The sequence below is a fragment of the Mixophyes fleayi genome, chromosome 7 (genome assembly GCF_038048845.1).
Source record: "Mixophyes fleayi isolate aMixFle1 chromosome 7, aMixFle1.hap1, whole genome shotgun sequence".
In the NCBI taxonomy this organism is placed as follows: domain Eukaryota; kingdom Metazoa; phylum Chordata; class Amphibia; order Anura; family Limnodynastidae; genus Mixophyes; species Mixophyes fleayi.
In genome coordinates, this window is record NC_134408.1 from 94848180 (window position 1) to 94862905 (window position 14726).

The 14726-nt window shown below is 39.5% G+C and overlaps 1 protein-coding gene across 2 annotated transcripts in view; it reads right to left on the bottom strand.

Annotated features, from left to right (window-relative positions):
• The window catches only part of CDK15 (cyclin dependent kinase 15), a 225588-nt gene that overhangs the window by 122848 nt on the left and 88014 nt on the right, over nucleotides 1–14726 (bottom strand). For both annotated transcript variants that reach the window (XM_075180145.1, XM_075180144.1), the window contains one exon: nucleotides 12242–12362. In XM_075180145.1, coding sequence (XP_075036246.1) covers nucleotides 12242–12362 — 121 coding nt within the window. The remainder of the gene's footprint in view (nucleotides 1–12241; nucleotides 12363–14726) is intronic.

A 14726-nucleotide genomic window follows, 5' to 3' on the forward strand; every position in this document is an offset into this window, starting at 1 on the left:
AGGCGGGAGAGTACCGAGCCTGCTCGGCTCGGTACTCGGATACCTAAAGTTCGGGCGGGTCCAGTCCTCGGGGAACTGAGCCCGCCCATCTCTAGTCATGACACACAGTGCAGGTGGCCTTGCTGGGTATCTTCATGTTCCTCTGTGCTGTGATGTGGAGAAAAAGTTGGCACCAAAGGAACTACCCGGACGGCAGGCTTAGCAAGGAACACCTTGTAGGAAAGCACAGCGATTTCAGTGAGTAACTGGACAACTTCTACAGCGGTGACGTTCACAAGATCTCACACAACCGTGAACTCTGTTTCCATTCCCTCCAGAGGGTTATATCTTATTTTGCTTTAACCGGTAAGAAGTTTTTATTCTTTCTCCTGCCGGGAACTATAATGTGGACATACATTGTGCTGCTTGGGTAAGCTTTTTTTTTTTTTTAACTTCAATAGTATTTTTATTATTAATTTTTCAAAAATTATGGGGTACAGAAAGAAGAAAGGGATGGGGGGTAAGGAAAGGACACAAAATAAAAAGGGGAAGGATTGAAGGGGTACATAGTGGGGGGAACACATTAAACAATTCTGCTGTTAAACCATATTGAACACATGAGGGAGGGAACCTAATAGGATCCCTTCCAATTCGTGAAAGTTACACTGGTCGAATGGTCACCATGGAACTACTAATAGGGACATTGGGGAACTTCGCTAAGTGTAGGAGATGCAGGTAGTAAATCAGAGTCTATTCGGTCTGGACGCGCTCCCTCTCCGTCCGTAACATACACATGCCAGCTGAACCACTTCATTATCGGGGACGAGGTGGCAGTGGAGTAGGGCATCCCCTCTGTCTCCATTTCAAAGCTGAATTGCACCTTGGCCACTACTTTCGATATCAAGGGTATCTGTGGTGACTTCCAACCTTGAGCTAAGTACGCTCTTGCGGCAATCAGAATATGACTTAAGACATATTTAGCATATGATGGAAACTGGGGGGGGTAATGCTGCAGTAACGCAACCTCCGGGGTAGGAGAGAGATTTTGTCTAGTAACCTTATTGGCTAGCTGGAAGATTTGTACCCAGAGCGACTGTATATGGGGACAATTCCAGAATATATGCATTAAATCCCCCGGTATATTGCATTGCCGCCAGCAAAGTTTAGACTGGGAAGGCCACATTTTATGAAGTCTAGTTGGGGTAAGATACAATCTATTAATTAATTTTATCATCATTTCTGTGTGATTTATACATTTGGACATTCGGAACGAGTTTGTGAAAATGGCTTCCCAATCTTCACTTTCCAAATCTAGTTGAAGGTCAGATTCCCACTGCAGTTGTATTTTGGTTTTATTTTCTGATGTAGAGGGGAGGGTATAGCGGTACCAGAAGGTAATACTGGCTCTATTATCTCCTTTTGTTAATTTAGTGAACAACAAGGGCGGTGGTGATGTAATAGGTAGACCTAGTCTGGGAAGGGAATTAAACCAGTGTCTGAGCTGCAGGTATTTATAAAATTCCTGAGAAGGGAGGTGAAATTTTTCCTTTATTTGTGTAAAAGATAGTAAACTCTGATCGTCTAGTAATTGAGAGAATGAGGTTATTCCGTTTGATACCCATAGGCTGAGATTTAAATTAGGAATTAATTTAGCCACTGCAGCTAAGGAGATATTTTTGGTCGGGACCAGAGTCATAGAATTGGCCTTTAACATTTTGTCCCACACCAACAGGGAGTCCCTAGTTGTCTTTGGTAATTGGGCATTTACAGGGCGCCAATTTTTTGGAACCCAGATCAAATCTGCCAATGGGAAATGCGGGTTAAGAGCTTTCTCCAGGTCTACCCATGGTTTTTGGTGCATCGGGAGAGACCAGTCACGAAGCTGAGAAAGTAAGCAAGCCGCATTTGGGTAAGCTTTTTAATTTGTCAGAAGTTCTTTTTGTGGAGGACTTTTCAACTGGAGTACAACTCTCATTAAGTGTGGGGATCATTTCTCAGTATATGTGATACCATCTGAGAATTTTTGTGATCTTCTAATTATTTCTATGGAGGACCCCAGAAGAGAATTTACTGGACTGCAATTTACCATATATTTTGCGATCCTAAGTAAAGGAGCCCTGCATAGTGGCTGGACCATTAGCATATCATGTTTTTTTTGTTAATGCACTATTTGCATACTGACTATTTTATTGTGTTTTGTATTACATTTTGAACCTGGGATTGAACCAATCTCTTTTACTTTTTTTGTATACCAAACAAACGTTTTTCTTGGTGATTAGCAATTTCCTTAGCACCATTATCTCCAGCTTCTCTTCTGAATATAGTCATAAAAATTGCAGGACAGTTTAGGGTGTCTATTTTGGAGAGTGCCAAAGAGCAACCAGGATTCCCTGTCTGAGAGGTCCGATACAAAGCGTATTCCTGCATTGGCCCAGAGTTTGGAGTAGAGATGTGAGAGGCCAGGAGGGAAGTCAGGCTTGTGAAGTTACATGACTTTCACACGTACCCCAGATTTTGTCAGAGAATCGCAGGGTAGGGAAGAAATTAACAAGATTTTATTTTTTTTTGTTTGGTGAAAATGGAAGTTTAAAGTAACTGGCCTCTATGTCTAGCCAAGGCAAAGTAGTGGGTAGATCAAAGGTGGCTGTAATTTGGCTCAGGTGGACTGCCCAATAGTAGACGTTAACGTCTGGAAAACGGCTGCCACCTCGGGTTGTTGGTATTTAAATTAAGGTTCAGCAGATTCTAGGTGTTTTGTTATTGCAGTTCGGAGAAGTAATTTGGGATACTTGCAAATTCTGAGAAAGAGATCCTGACCGGGAGTGTTTGGAAAAGTTTTATTGGACTTTGGGGAAGAATTTAATTTTAACTGTAACGATCCTGCCCAGTAATGAGATTATTAAGATTATTAATGGCATAATCCTGGAGATAATGCCAGGGAAATGTTGTGATACAAACACTCATAGGAGTGACAGATGTAGATCCCCAAATATTAAATTTATTTATATTTTCTAAATTAAGAGGTGATGTTCTATCGCTCATGTTAGGGTATGTTAAGTAGCATTCTCTATAACTTTAATTCATTTTATATCCTGACATTTTGCTGTAGAATTCCATTATTTTGATAAGATCGGGGAGGGATATTTTGAGTTGCTGGAGTGTTAACAGGATATCGTCAGCAAAAAGTGGTATCTTACTTTCTAGGTTTTCCTCCTGTCTAGTACCATCCTTTATGGGGACATGGTCTAAGTGGGCATTATTGATCATTATTCTAGCTTAAGGACTGGTATGAGGCAGATGAGGCGCTTCAGCACCCTTACTTTGCGGACTTCTGCCCCCCGTAACTCCCTAAACATGAACATCATGAACCCCCTTCCCCCTATCCCCTGTAATACATCATGTCTGTATCCTGCCCGTATTGCATGGTTACATAAGAGCGCCAGCTATCCTGAGGGAAACTTCGGAGGGAACCAGCTACTAGATGGTTCGATTAGTCTTTCTAATCCCTGAGAAAGCTATCAGACAAGCCAAAAAATACAGTTTTATACGGGTTTGGGTCATGAATTGAAAAGTCTCCTCGGAGTTTAGAGATAGTATAATTGCTAGGATGTTTCTGGTGTTTACAATGTAAATCAGATTGATGACCCTCCTTGTGTTGACCCATGCCCGTCTACCTGGGATTAAACCTACCTGGTCGCAGTGGATTGATGTTGGTAATACCAAGTTCAATATATTTGCAAGGATCTTTGCATAAAGTTTAATATTGTTATTTAATAACGAGGTAAGGTGGTAATTAACGCAGCTGTATGTATCCTTGCCTTCCTTGTGGATTACTGAAATTCTAGCCTGTAACACCTCCCTGGACCAATATTAAAGTAATTCTATCGTTTTCAAATAAGCATTGCATAGGCGATTGTATTGTGTTTCTAACGCACAAAGTGATTTATTTTAGCAGATGTAAAAAGTTAACAGTTCAATATTTGATTATAATATAATCAACAGTACAGTACAGTACATCCAATATCAAAAGATACATACATACCGCTTCGCTGCGCTCCAACGGGTATCGGTGGACAGTAGTTCACCCTTGAATACTGTGGTCCGAGTAGACTAGAGCTAGTGGGAGCGCAGCTATGATATATATACATTCAGTGTTACAGAGTGAACAATGCAGATGACGTGGCTTGCTTCTATAGGTCCAGACTTCGGGTGAGTCCAGGGTAAACAGGTCATAGACTAGTTCAAAGAATCCAAAGGTGGGGGTCATCTCTCCAGGGGATGTGCTCCTTTGTTCCCGCCACAACTCCAGTTACAACTAGTCTATTAGCATTTTATAGTCAGCATCATATTAAAGGTTTATTCCCTAACATCAATAACTAGAGTATGCAATGTGCGATCTTGCACCGGACAGCTGCTGATGTAAAGGGGATGAATATGATATCAGATATGACACATTTCCTTTAACCTGAACCTTAAATAACACTGAGGTCTACATATAATCATAATATATAAACTAATAATAAACTAAATGCTATCTGCTCATAAATCACTGTAGAATAGATTCAATATGAATATGAATTATATAAATAACTAAATGTTGTAATGCGAGTGTGTACGTGCGTATTTTACCGTGCGATCGCAGTATGCCACGTGTAGCGACCAATAAAACAATATTAACCAATATACTTTCGTTCATCCAATTATACAACTTCGACACCAAAGGGCTGTATTAGCTCTAAGAATATGTAAATAATAAGCTTGTCTTGTTTATTGCTATTGTATACACTGTTTGTACACATCATTTTTGTATCCTTGTATATTTTTCAATAAAAAAAAGATTGAACAAAAAGGGTGTGAAGGTGGGGACCAGAATACCAGCAAATCTTTCATAATAAGATACTGATCATTTTTAAACTTTGATGACCTGAATAATTTCTTCAGCTGTGATTCATTTACTGAGCTTGTCAGCCGCTTGGTTAGATAATTTAGGGAGATTTATCTCAGTGAGGAATTTATTGATTTACTGTTTCTGTTTAGATATGTGGGAGTTTATATAGCTCTAGATAATACTGATCGAATCATTCGGAGGTTGTAGGTTAAGGTTCCCCTTGAGCCAAGAGTTTGCGGCTGATATATTAGTGTCTAAAAAACACAATAGAAATTATTTTTACAAGATGAAGTGGGTGTTGCTGCCTGGATAGTTTTCTGGTGTGCAGTGCACGTAATCAAAACTAAATAAGTCACTAAGGCTACCGGCATTTGCATAAAACGGTGTTCTGAAAACATATAAAGAATATATAGTTTACATACTTTTTAACTAAGAGTTTCATGTGTCTCCGATTTCTGCCTTCCACATGTTATATTTTTACTTGATTATGCTTTTTAAGTATGATTTAATAACAACAGCAGCAACTCTGGAAACCATCATGCTGCATTCTTTATTTCCATAATTAGACACCACTTAACACAACCCAAATGTATCGATGTGTGTCCATTGGTCCAATTGCAAAACACATGCAGCAGTTTACTTTCAATTACAGTACATTTATAATGTAAACAAACACAGGAAAAATATCCGTATACATGAGACCTTTGCTAGACCTCACAACTAGGTTAAAACTATTTCAAACATTACATCAAGAAAACTATTATATATAACATTTTGCTGCACCCCAAATCATGGGGACAGCTTCCTCATTATAGACACACCCCTCTACAAATATATGTATGTATACTGTACAGACAGACACACAGATACATAATGAAATGAAAAGTGGTAAGCATTGGAGCCAGAGACACTTAGCACCTAGATAGTTACCCCCTGAAAATAGGGGGCAAATGATGTATGCGTGTTATACGCCGATATAATGTTAAGAAGCCATGTTTTTATAGCGTGTGGAGTGTGAGGCAATCAGTAGGCAACGGCAAGCCGCGCCTTCCTCACGTCTAATTCTCGCGGCCATCGGAGCGTAACCACGGCAACGCTCTGCACTGCGAGAGTTCGCTGTCTGAGGTAGGAGAACTTGTACCCGTCAGGTACAAGTAAAGTAGTGAAGTAAAGTGGGGTTTTGTGTACGGCGCAACAACGAACTAACAATTAAACAGATAAAATACGGTATATAGTCATTTTAAAATAATTATATAAAGTGCTAACATGCTAATTCCCATATGTGAAAAACTGGTGATACAATAGTGCCAGCATGCTGGATCCAATATGTGCAAGTAATAAATATTACTGTATGTGCTGAAAATATTCTAAAATTATTTCTATAATATATATATATTTAACAAAGTGCTAGTGTATTACATAGATGTTGTGCAGCAGTGTGCACAGATTTAAAGGAGACCAGAATGGCAAAATAAATCTTCCTGAAATTTCCCTCTTAAAATGAAGATGCGTGTTATACGCCTGTGTGTGTTATACGCCGATAAATACGGTACTTTAAAAAGGTTACCTTCCTTACCACTCTGCTTGATATTCTGTGCCATTATTCACTGCCAGGATAAAACAGTTTGTGTTACCTTTCATCCTACACTTGATGTGTACATGGATTGCATGCACTGGAGCACTCAGGACATCATTTATATTCAGACACTATGCTTCTCCTTCAGTTTCATCTTCACCAACTTGTGTTTATGTATTACTTCTGTGGGCATCATTTAAGGCATGCTAAACTGCAGCAGTGTAGCGCTAAATCCTCTTGCAGGTGCAATATGCCTCAATATTGCCAAGGGACATGGGTCTATGGAGCAACGTGATGGCATTTAAATTCTGCAAAACCACTTGAATACAGCACCAGATGTAAGCTGATGGGGTCAGGTCAAAAGCTATTTTTCCTACACCTTCCACATACACGTTGGCACAGAAGCGCACTTTGCCCACTTCAAAACACAAAACAGTGCAACATGCAATAAACACAGAGATGCCCTCTCATGCTCAAGAAATAAATTAGGCTACACCAAGCAGTATTTTAGGATAAACACTGAAATTTTTATTTTAATGAAAGCGATGGTTGTATAAGTAAGCACAATCCTAAACTAACACTTCGTGGAAGCATCTGGACTTTGCAATTCTATCCTACACTTCCTCGCAAAAAAAAGTGCAAGGTCCATCAAATTGCGAGCTGATCTCCTGTGCACAACCCTCTTTAGGTTATTCAACATGTTTTCAGTGGGATTGAGGTCTGAGGTCTGACTGGGCTGTTCCAAGACTTTGATCTTCTGTTTCTGATGCCATTCCTTGGTTGACTTACATGTGTGCTTTGGATCTTTATCCTGCTGGAAGGTGAAATTATTCTTCATCTTCAGCTTTCTGACAAAATATCTTAATATTTGGAGCCATCATTGTGTCCTCTATCGGGCTAGATCCCCTGTTCCATCTGTAGAGAAGCAGCACCAAACCATGTTACTACCACCACCATGCTTCACCGTAGGTATTGTATTCTTTGGGTGATGGGCTGTGTTGTCATTACGCCAAACATATCTTTAAGAATTAAGGCCAAAATATTCAACCTTGATCTCATCAGACCATTACCCATATTCCCCTCATATTGTGACGTGATTGAATGTTTTTTCTGTGCAAAATGTAGATGGGCTAGGATGTTCTTCCTTGTGAGGAATGGTTTCAGTCTTGGTACCCTACCCCATAGCCCAAGCATCTTCAGAAAACAAGATATTGTTGTCACTCTATATATGACTTCCACATACAGTAGAGTATGGCCAGCATCAAATACATTCACTCAAAATAAGATATAAACTTGGCCAATATTTTGTTTCTCCTTTTGGGGAACTGCCCTTAAAATGAATTAAAACTATGATTATCATTTATAAACTTAACCAAAGACTTTTTTCTACATATAACTGTTTTGCAATTGTTTATTATAAATAAATACAACCTTTATTATTAATAACTGGTATTATTCTGTATTGTAATTTTCTTCCTCCTTAGAAAAGTACACCAACAATTAACAACAGTGAAAAGAACCAAACAAATTTCAATGCCTGACAATAATAAAAATTAATTAAAACTAGCATAACTAAAGATTTTGATAGTATGGGTTACTATCAGTGGTAGATTGGTAAGTAGTTGGGCCTATATCCCCAGACATTTGTACATCAAAACTAAGTTGACTTTGGGAAAGTAGTGGAAGATGTTAAACTGTTGCTCAATGTCTCTCAAAAGTGGTACCTTCGTGTTGTGGAGTGTGTATATTTAGTGAGACTGTCAGTACATGTCTGTGATATGAATGAAAGTATGGTAAAGGTGTTATAAAAGGTGGTGGAACCAGGCCCGGCGCTCCCATTAGGCAACCTTAGGCAGTTGCCTAGGGCGCTGGGACCTGCAGGGCGCCGCTGCCGCTGACTAGATTTAAAAATCTAGTCAGCGGAGAGAAGTGGGAGAGAGGTGCAGCGGCGGCGGGTTGCCGGCGCTGTTTTTTCAACGTCCGCCGTCACTGTGTATTAATTCAGATGCGCCCGGGCTGCCTGGCGCATCACACACCTGATCACCGACGTCAGTGATCAGGTGACAGGTCTTTACCCGGCGGCGCCTGCTGTATTATCACACTGTCTGTCAGTGACAGACAGTGTGAATAAAGTTGTTTCCCCCTCCCCTCCCAGCATGCATCGCTCTGCCTCCTGTGTGAAGAAGGTGAGGAGCAGCCATAGGAAAGAAAAGAAAAGAAGAGAAGAGAAAAAAAGAAAAGAAAATAAGAGGTTTGAAGAGCCCCCCTGCATCTACAGACCAGGTAAATAAAATCTAATCATTTATTTATTTATTGGGGGGCATTGAAATTTTGCCTAGGGCACCGAAAACCCTAGCACCGGCCCTGCGTGGAACAGGTCATAATGTTGGGCACTTTGGATATGATGGTGGATAGTGTGAGGTCAACCCTTAGTAGCCTTTCTTTTTAGTTTTCAGGTGTTTCCTTTTTAGGAAGAGTTAGCTCCTTGGCGTTGGCAACACACAATGCAGGACATTCCCTTTCAACTTCATTGAAGCAGACACTCTGCCCTTCTATGGATTCTGAGTCAATCTCTTCAATGTTTTCTGATGTTCTTAAAAGGAAAAATATTATTTAGCAAAAAAACAACAACAAATCTTGCAAAACATGTATTTTGATGTAATATAATGAAAAGAAAAAAATACACTCGCTGCTTCATTTCCATGGAAAGTTTTAGGAACTGCATTAAAGTTGGGATTAGCCCCTAAACTTTCTGGTGAGGAATCATTCTTTGTGTCTCTATCCGCTATACGGTCCCTTTTTAAATGATCCCACAAGAATTCCTAGTGCCTTTTCACAAGTTCTCTATGAAATAAAAAATATAAAACATTAAATAAAATAAAGAGAAATCACAACACTGCTGTATCTTTTAGGACATTTTTGTTCTAGGCGTATTAGCAAATAAACATTATGTGCAAGCATGCCACTTAAACTCTTATTATACGTAATCTGTCATTTTAATCTGCTTTTACATGTAGTAATATATGGTACAAAGCATGCATACTTGCCTTTCATTTGTATGTATTTATAATATGTTGAAGTATTGATAACCTCTTCAAACCTGTTGGTGGTTTACACCTCTATGACCAGGCCTTTTTTAAATTGATTTGCGCTACATAAATTTTTCAGGAAATTACTGATTCTATCCAAGCAAATTGTATATGTTTTTTGTGAAATATATTGGTTTCTTTTGGGAACATATTGAAAAATATAGCTTCTTACTTCATGTTCAATATAACACAAAAATTACAGTGCAATGTATTTGCCTACTTCTCCCGAGTACATGGATACCAAAGTTAACTATTTAAAGTAAACTCCTTTTGGTTTAATAAGGATACACCTTTCGGAATCATCAGAAACTCCATAGGTCTACTCTAGTTTTATTACAATAAATCAGACATAAGCTGGATGTAATAGTAATGATTTGCATGGGAAAGCTGATTCTGCTATCTCATGCAAGACTCGATACTTGTTGAGCCTGCCATTCCATGTCTAGAGGAAATCTTTACTAATACCGCATGGTGACATCACTGGGATTTCCTGAATTCATGCGATAGCTTACCAATCGCATTGTACAAATATTGTACACATATTCCAGTGCTGTAATTGGATTAATTATGTCAACATTCCTATCTTACTTGTAGTGCCTTCCTATCCACCCCTCTGGGCACATGCAGTGTGTCTTTTTACAATATATGAAAATATTAGTAAATCATTTTATTATTACCTTGGTCTTCTCCTTTTTGGACATAGCATCCCAAATCTGGTGTAACTCTTCTTGTCACTTCCAGCCAGACTTGATTATTTTGTAGTAATCCCTGTGTCATAAATATGAATGCTCCAACTCTGATTGAATTAGCAAAGCCACATTGACCTGCACCATTGTTGAGCTCTGTCATTGCACCTCAATCAGGACTCGATGGTGACGATGCAGTAAGTTGTTCTGTCAAAAGGCCAAATGTGTCCTGACGAATGCTTAGAAACACTTGATAAATGCTTTGCAGCTCCTTAACGATCATTCATATTGACCTCCATTGTATTTTTAACATGCTGTTAATGCTTCTGATCGATACAGGTAACATTGTGACATGAAGCAAACAGACAGAAGCTTGGTGCACAGGCCCATTCGGCTTACATTGTTTCTTGGACTATCAATATCAAAGTGTGTTTAATTGGCTTTAAGAATACATGTATACACTCTAAAATAACAACCTTGTACAAGACCTTACTGAGTGCTTACTTCAGCCATAATCTTAAACCTTCAGACATCTCTTGGTATGTACATGTTCATTATTGGTACCCATTAGTATAACACAGAACTGCTCTGGGGATACAATTGCATCTATTATACAGATCATCTGACCTGATTTGGGTTATATCCAAGAGACACAAAATAAACCAATCTACCTAGGTGATACAAAGGCTTCAGAGAGAAACACAAAAGGAAGCAACACAGATAAAAAAGGGACTTTTGCTAATTTTGCTGGAGTGCATGTACAAATAAGCATATTAAATTCTCTGAGAGTGAAAAATACCATTAACAAGGAACAGTCTTCTGTATAGATATTCAGAATTGGGATATACAACAATATCAGTAAGTTTAGTTTCTGATCTAAAACACCAGGTTTGCGCTGTACCTTGTTACTCAGAAGGAGATGCTTGTTTCAGTACAAATGCTACATATTTGATTCAAGTAGAAAACAGTGACATGCTTAGTGCATCCGACTAGATGCTCTATATCTAGATATGGATTTGCATAGTTAATTATGGATTTTCAGCTGCCGGAAAGAAACACATAGAGGTCCTTCTGGGACTTCATTTCTTTTTCAAGGCTGCACTCTTCCTAGTGACTGTGTGATATTTCTCTTGGCTAGAGAACTTCCCTACATTTAGACATCTTTACTTAAGGAGTGTAGATACATCTAGAATATTTTATTTAAATGTACAAGCATTATTAAATTTACCTTTTACTTGAATTTAAAGTTTTACAAATATAAATTTTCAGTTTGGTAGTATATGGAATACTTTTACCCTCTAAGGTTAATATTATATTTGATACACATTTCTATCTCTGAATTCTTCAACAAATTTTAAAACATACTACACTATATTGCTTTTATATCTGTAGAGCTTTGTGGTATCCTGTTTTTTGAAAATTGAGCTCCTCTCTGAAGATATCTCTAATGACTATTGCTCATATGGATGCACTCACAGATAAGCTCACTCTAATTCACTTTTGGTTTGCAGTCACCTGTTTTATCGCATTAAGGCAAAAGTTTACTTCTATATACTACACTTTGGCACTCTTGTTTTTTTGTACATTACATTATTCTTGTTTATATTGGTATTATAATTCATATTAATCCTCTAAATAGAGGAGCTCAAACCCAGTCCTTATGAGCTGTAGAATAATTACTGACCCAGGAAATCGATTGTTAACTGTGCAAGATTAGAGAAATACTGAAAACATGAACTGTTGGTAGCTCTTGAAGACTAAGTTTTGGCACCTCTACTCTAAGACATAGCTGTTAAATGAGCCTTCTACAGACCAGATGTGGCCTATGAGCTGCCACACAGCTGTTACTTTTAAAATAACAACTTTAAATATGAATGCAGTATGCTGGATTGTAAAACAGATGGGAGAATTTTACAGATGGCCAAAAATAGACATAAACTGTTAGTTTACTGAGCAGCAAATACAAGTTGCGTAGTTCATGCGATGCTTCTGGTTTAAAAAGATCAAAACATCTTGTTCTCACCAGATATCCAGGTCAGATGAGTAATCTGTAGCACCTAGAAGCACATCTGGTGGACGGTACCAAAGAGTGACCACTTCTGAGGAATATGTCTGGCTGGGGATTGATTTGGCACGGGCAAGACCTGTGTAGAGAACATGAATACATTTTTTACACAGAAATTTCTTTATGCAGTGCAATTAGTTATATCATTACAAAATATAATGTTCCAAAATTTGGCAATCAGCTGGAAATCATAAGCAGCACTAATTCGCTGACTTGGCCTCCAGTACCACCTCTATGCTGATGACACCCAAATCTATATCTCTTCCTCTGACCTCTCCCCTTCTGTACTATCTCATGTAACCAAAAGTCTTTCTGCTATCTTCACATAGATGTCCCAGTGCTACCTAAAGCTCAACATGTCCAAAACAGAGCTTATTATCTTTCCTCCTACCAGAATCACAACTTCCCATCAAATCTCACTCACTGTCAATGACACCACAATTTCCGCGTCTCCCAAGCCGGAAGTTTCGGTGTCACACTTGACTCCACCGTCTGCTTTATTCTTCACATCATCATCAGTTATTTATATAGCGCCACTAATTCCGCAGCGCTGTACAGAGAACTCACTCACATCCAGACTCTCTCACAGTTCTGTCGATTCCACCTTAAAAACATTGCCAGAATACGCCCTTTCTTAGTCAATTTACAAAAACTATTATCCATTCTTTCATCATCTCCCATCTTGACTATTGCAACTTCCTGCTATCTGGCATTCCTAATACCCATATATCCAAACTTCAGTCCATCCATCCTAAATGCAGCTGTAAGACTGATCTTCCTCTCTCACTGCTCCACCACTTGCAAACCCCTACACAGTGGCTCCCTGTGTCCTCCAGAATCCAATGCAAAAACATACATCTCAAAACTCATAGCAAAATATTTTAACCACCGTCTTAAATCTTCCTCTGACCTGTGCCTTGACCCTTCTCTGGTAACCACCTCTCAATCGTGACTACAAGCCTTCTCCGATGTTGTTCCCACTTATGGAATTCCCTACCACAGCCCCAATCAGGCTTTCCCACAGCCTACAAATAAGGGGCTGCGGAGCACTGTAGCACCCTACAAATCTGCGATAATAATAATAATTCACCCACCCCCAGTCTACTGGTCGATCACGATAGGCCTGAGACTACAAGGCCACCATTGCAGGTCTGTCTCCAAAAGTGTGTTGATTCATTTATTGATAGGCATGGTGGAGATTTTAGGAAACACGCAGTGTGTAACTTGGATAGAAGGCACATCTGGGGGGCTACAGATGAAGAGTCGAGACCATCTATGGAAGACTTTAAAAGATAACTGTGCATAGCTGGTGGAGGGGGGTGGGGGAAAGACTATTCATATTTTTTTTTCCTGCAGCCAACAAGAATCTTAAGCTTTGAACAGGCAAACAGGGTATGTTGCAAACTATTTAAGACCACAAAAAGGTGAGCCCACTTCCCCTCTCTTCCCCCTCTTTCCTCCTTCCCCCTGCCTTTTCACAGGACTCCATTAACACAAGGAGAAGATCTGAAGCAATTTTCTCTCAAATTAATAAACACCGGTCTCTACTCAAGGAACACACCCAAGAACTACAACCCACCAAACATCAAGGTAAGCCATTTTCAGTAATAACACACCCACTTGGCAAAAGTAACAGAACATTACCACACCAACCTATACTGTGTCACGAACACAGGCCCGGCACTCCCATTAGGCAACCTTAGGCAGTTGCCTAGGGAGCCGGGACCCGCAGGGCGCTGCTGACTAGATTTTCTAATCTCAGACAGTGTGAATAAAGTTTTTTCCCAACGCCCTCCTCCCCTTCCAGCATGCATCGCTCCGCCTCCTGTGTGAAGAAGCCGAGGAACAGCCATTGAAAAGAAGAGAAGAGAAAAAAGAAAAGAGAAGAGAAGAGGTTTGAAGAGCCCCCCCTGCATCTACTGACCAGACTTCAGGAGAAAAAAGAGTGAGTAAATAAAATCTCATTTTTTATTGATTTATTTTTAAAAAAGAGGGTGCCCAAAGTACAATCTAGCAAGTAGGGAGGCAAAAAACATAATAAAAAAAAATGGGTGGTTAATATGACTTTTTTTTGGCACCTTATGCTCTATATTTGACTTGCAAACTATGGGGTAGAATTTCTACACTATAGTTTGCAAGTGAGACAGATGGGGGTGCAGTGGTGTGAGGCAGAGGGGGTGCAGTGGTGTGATGCAGATGGGGGTGCAGTGGTGTGAGGCAGAGGGGGGTGCAGTGCTGTGATGCAGTTGTGGGGTGTAGTGGTGTGATGCAGGAACATATGTGTGATGTAGGGACATGTTAGGGCCATCCAATGCCTTTAACAAGTGCATAATTAATAGGCCTATTTTGTAAAGTTTTTTGTTCCGAAATCTAACACCTGGATACCTCCCCTCTAGAAATCCTGTGTCTGCAGTGGAGTCTGGACAGCGTTCTGCATCAAACA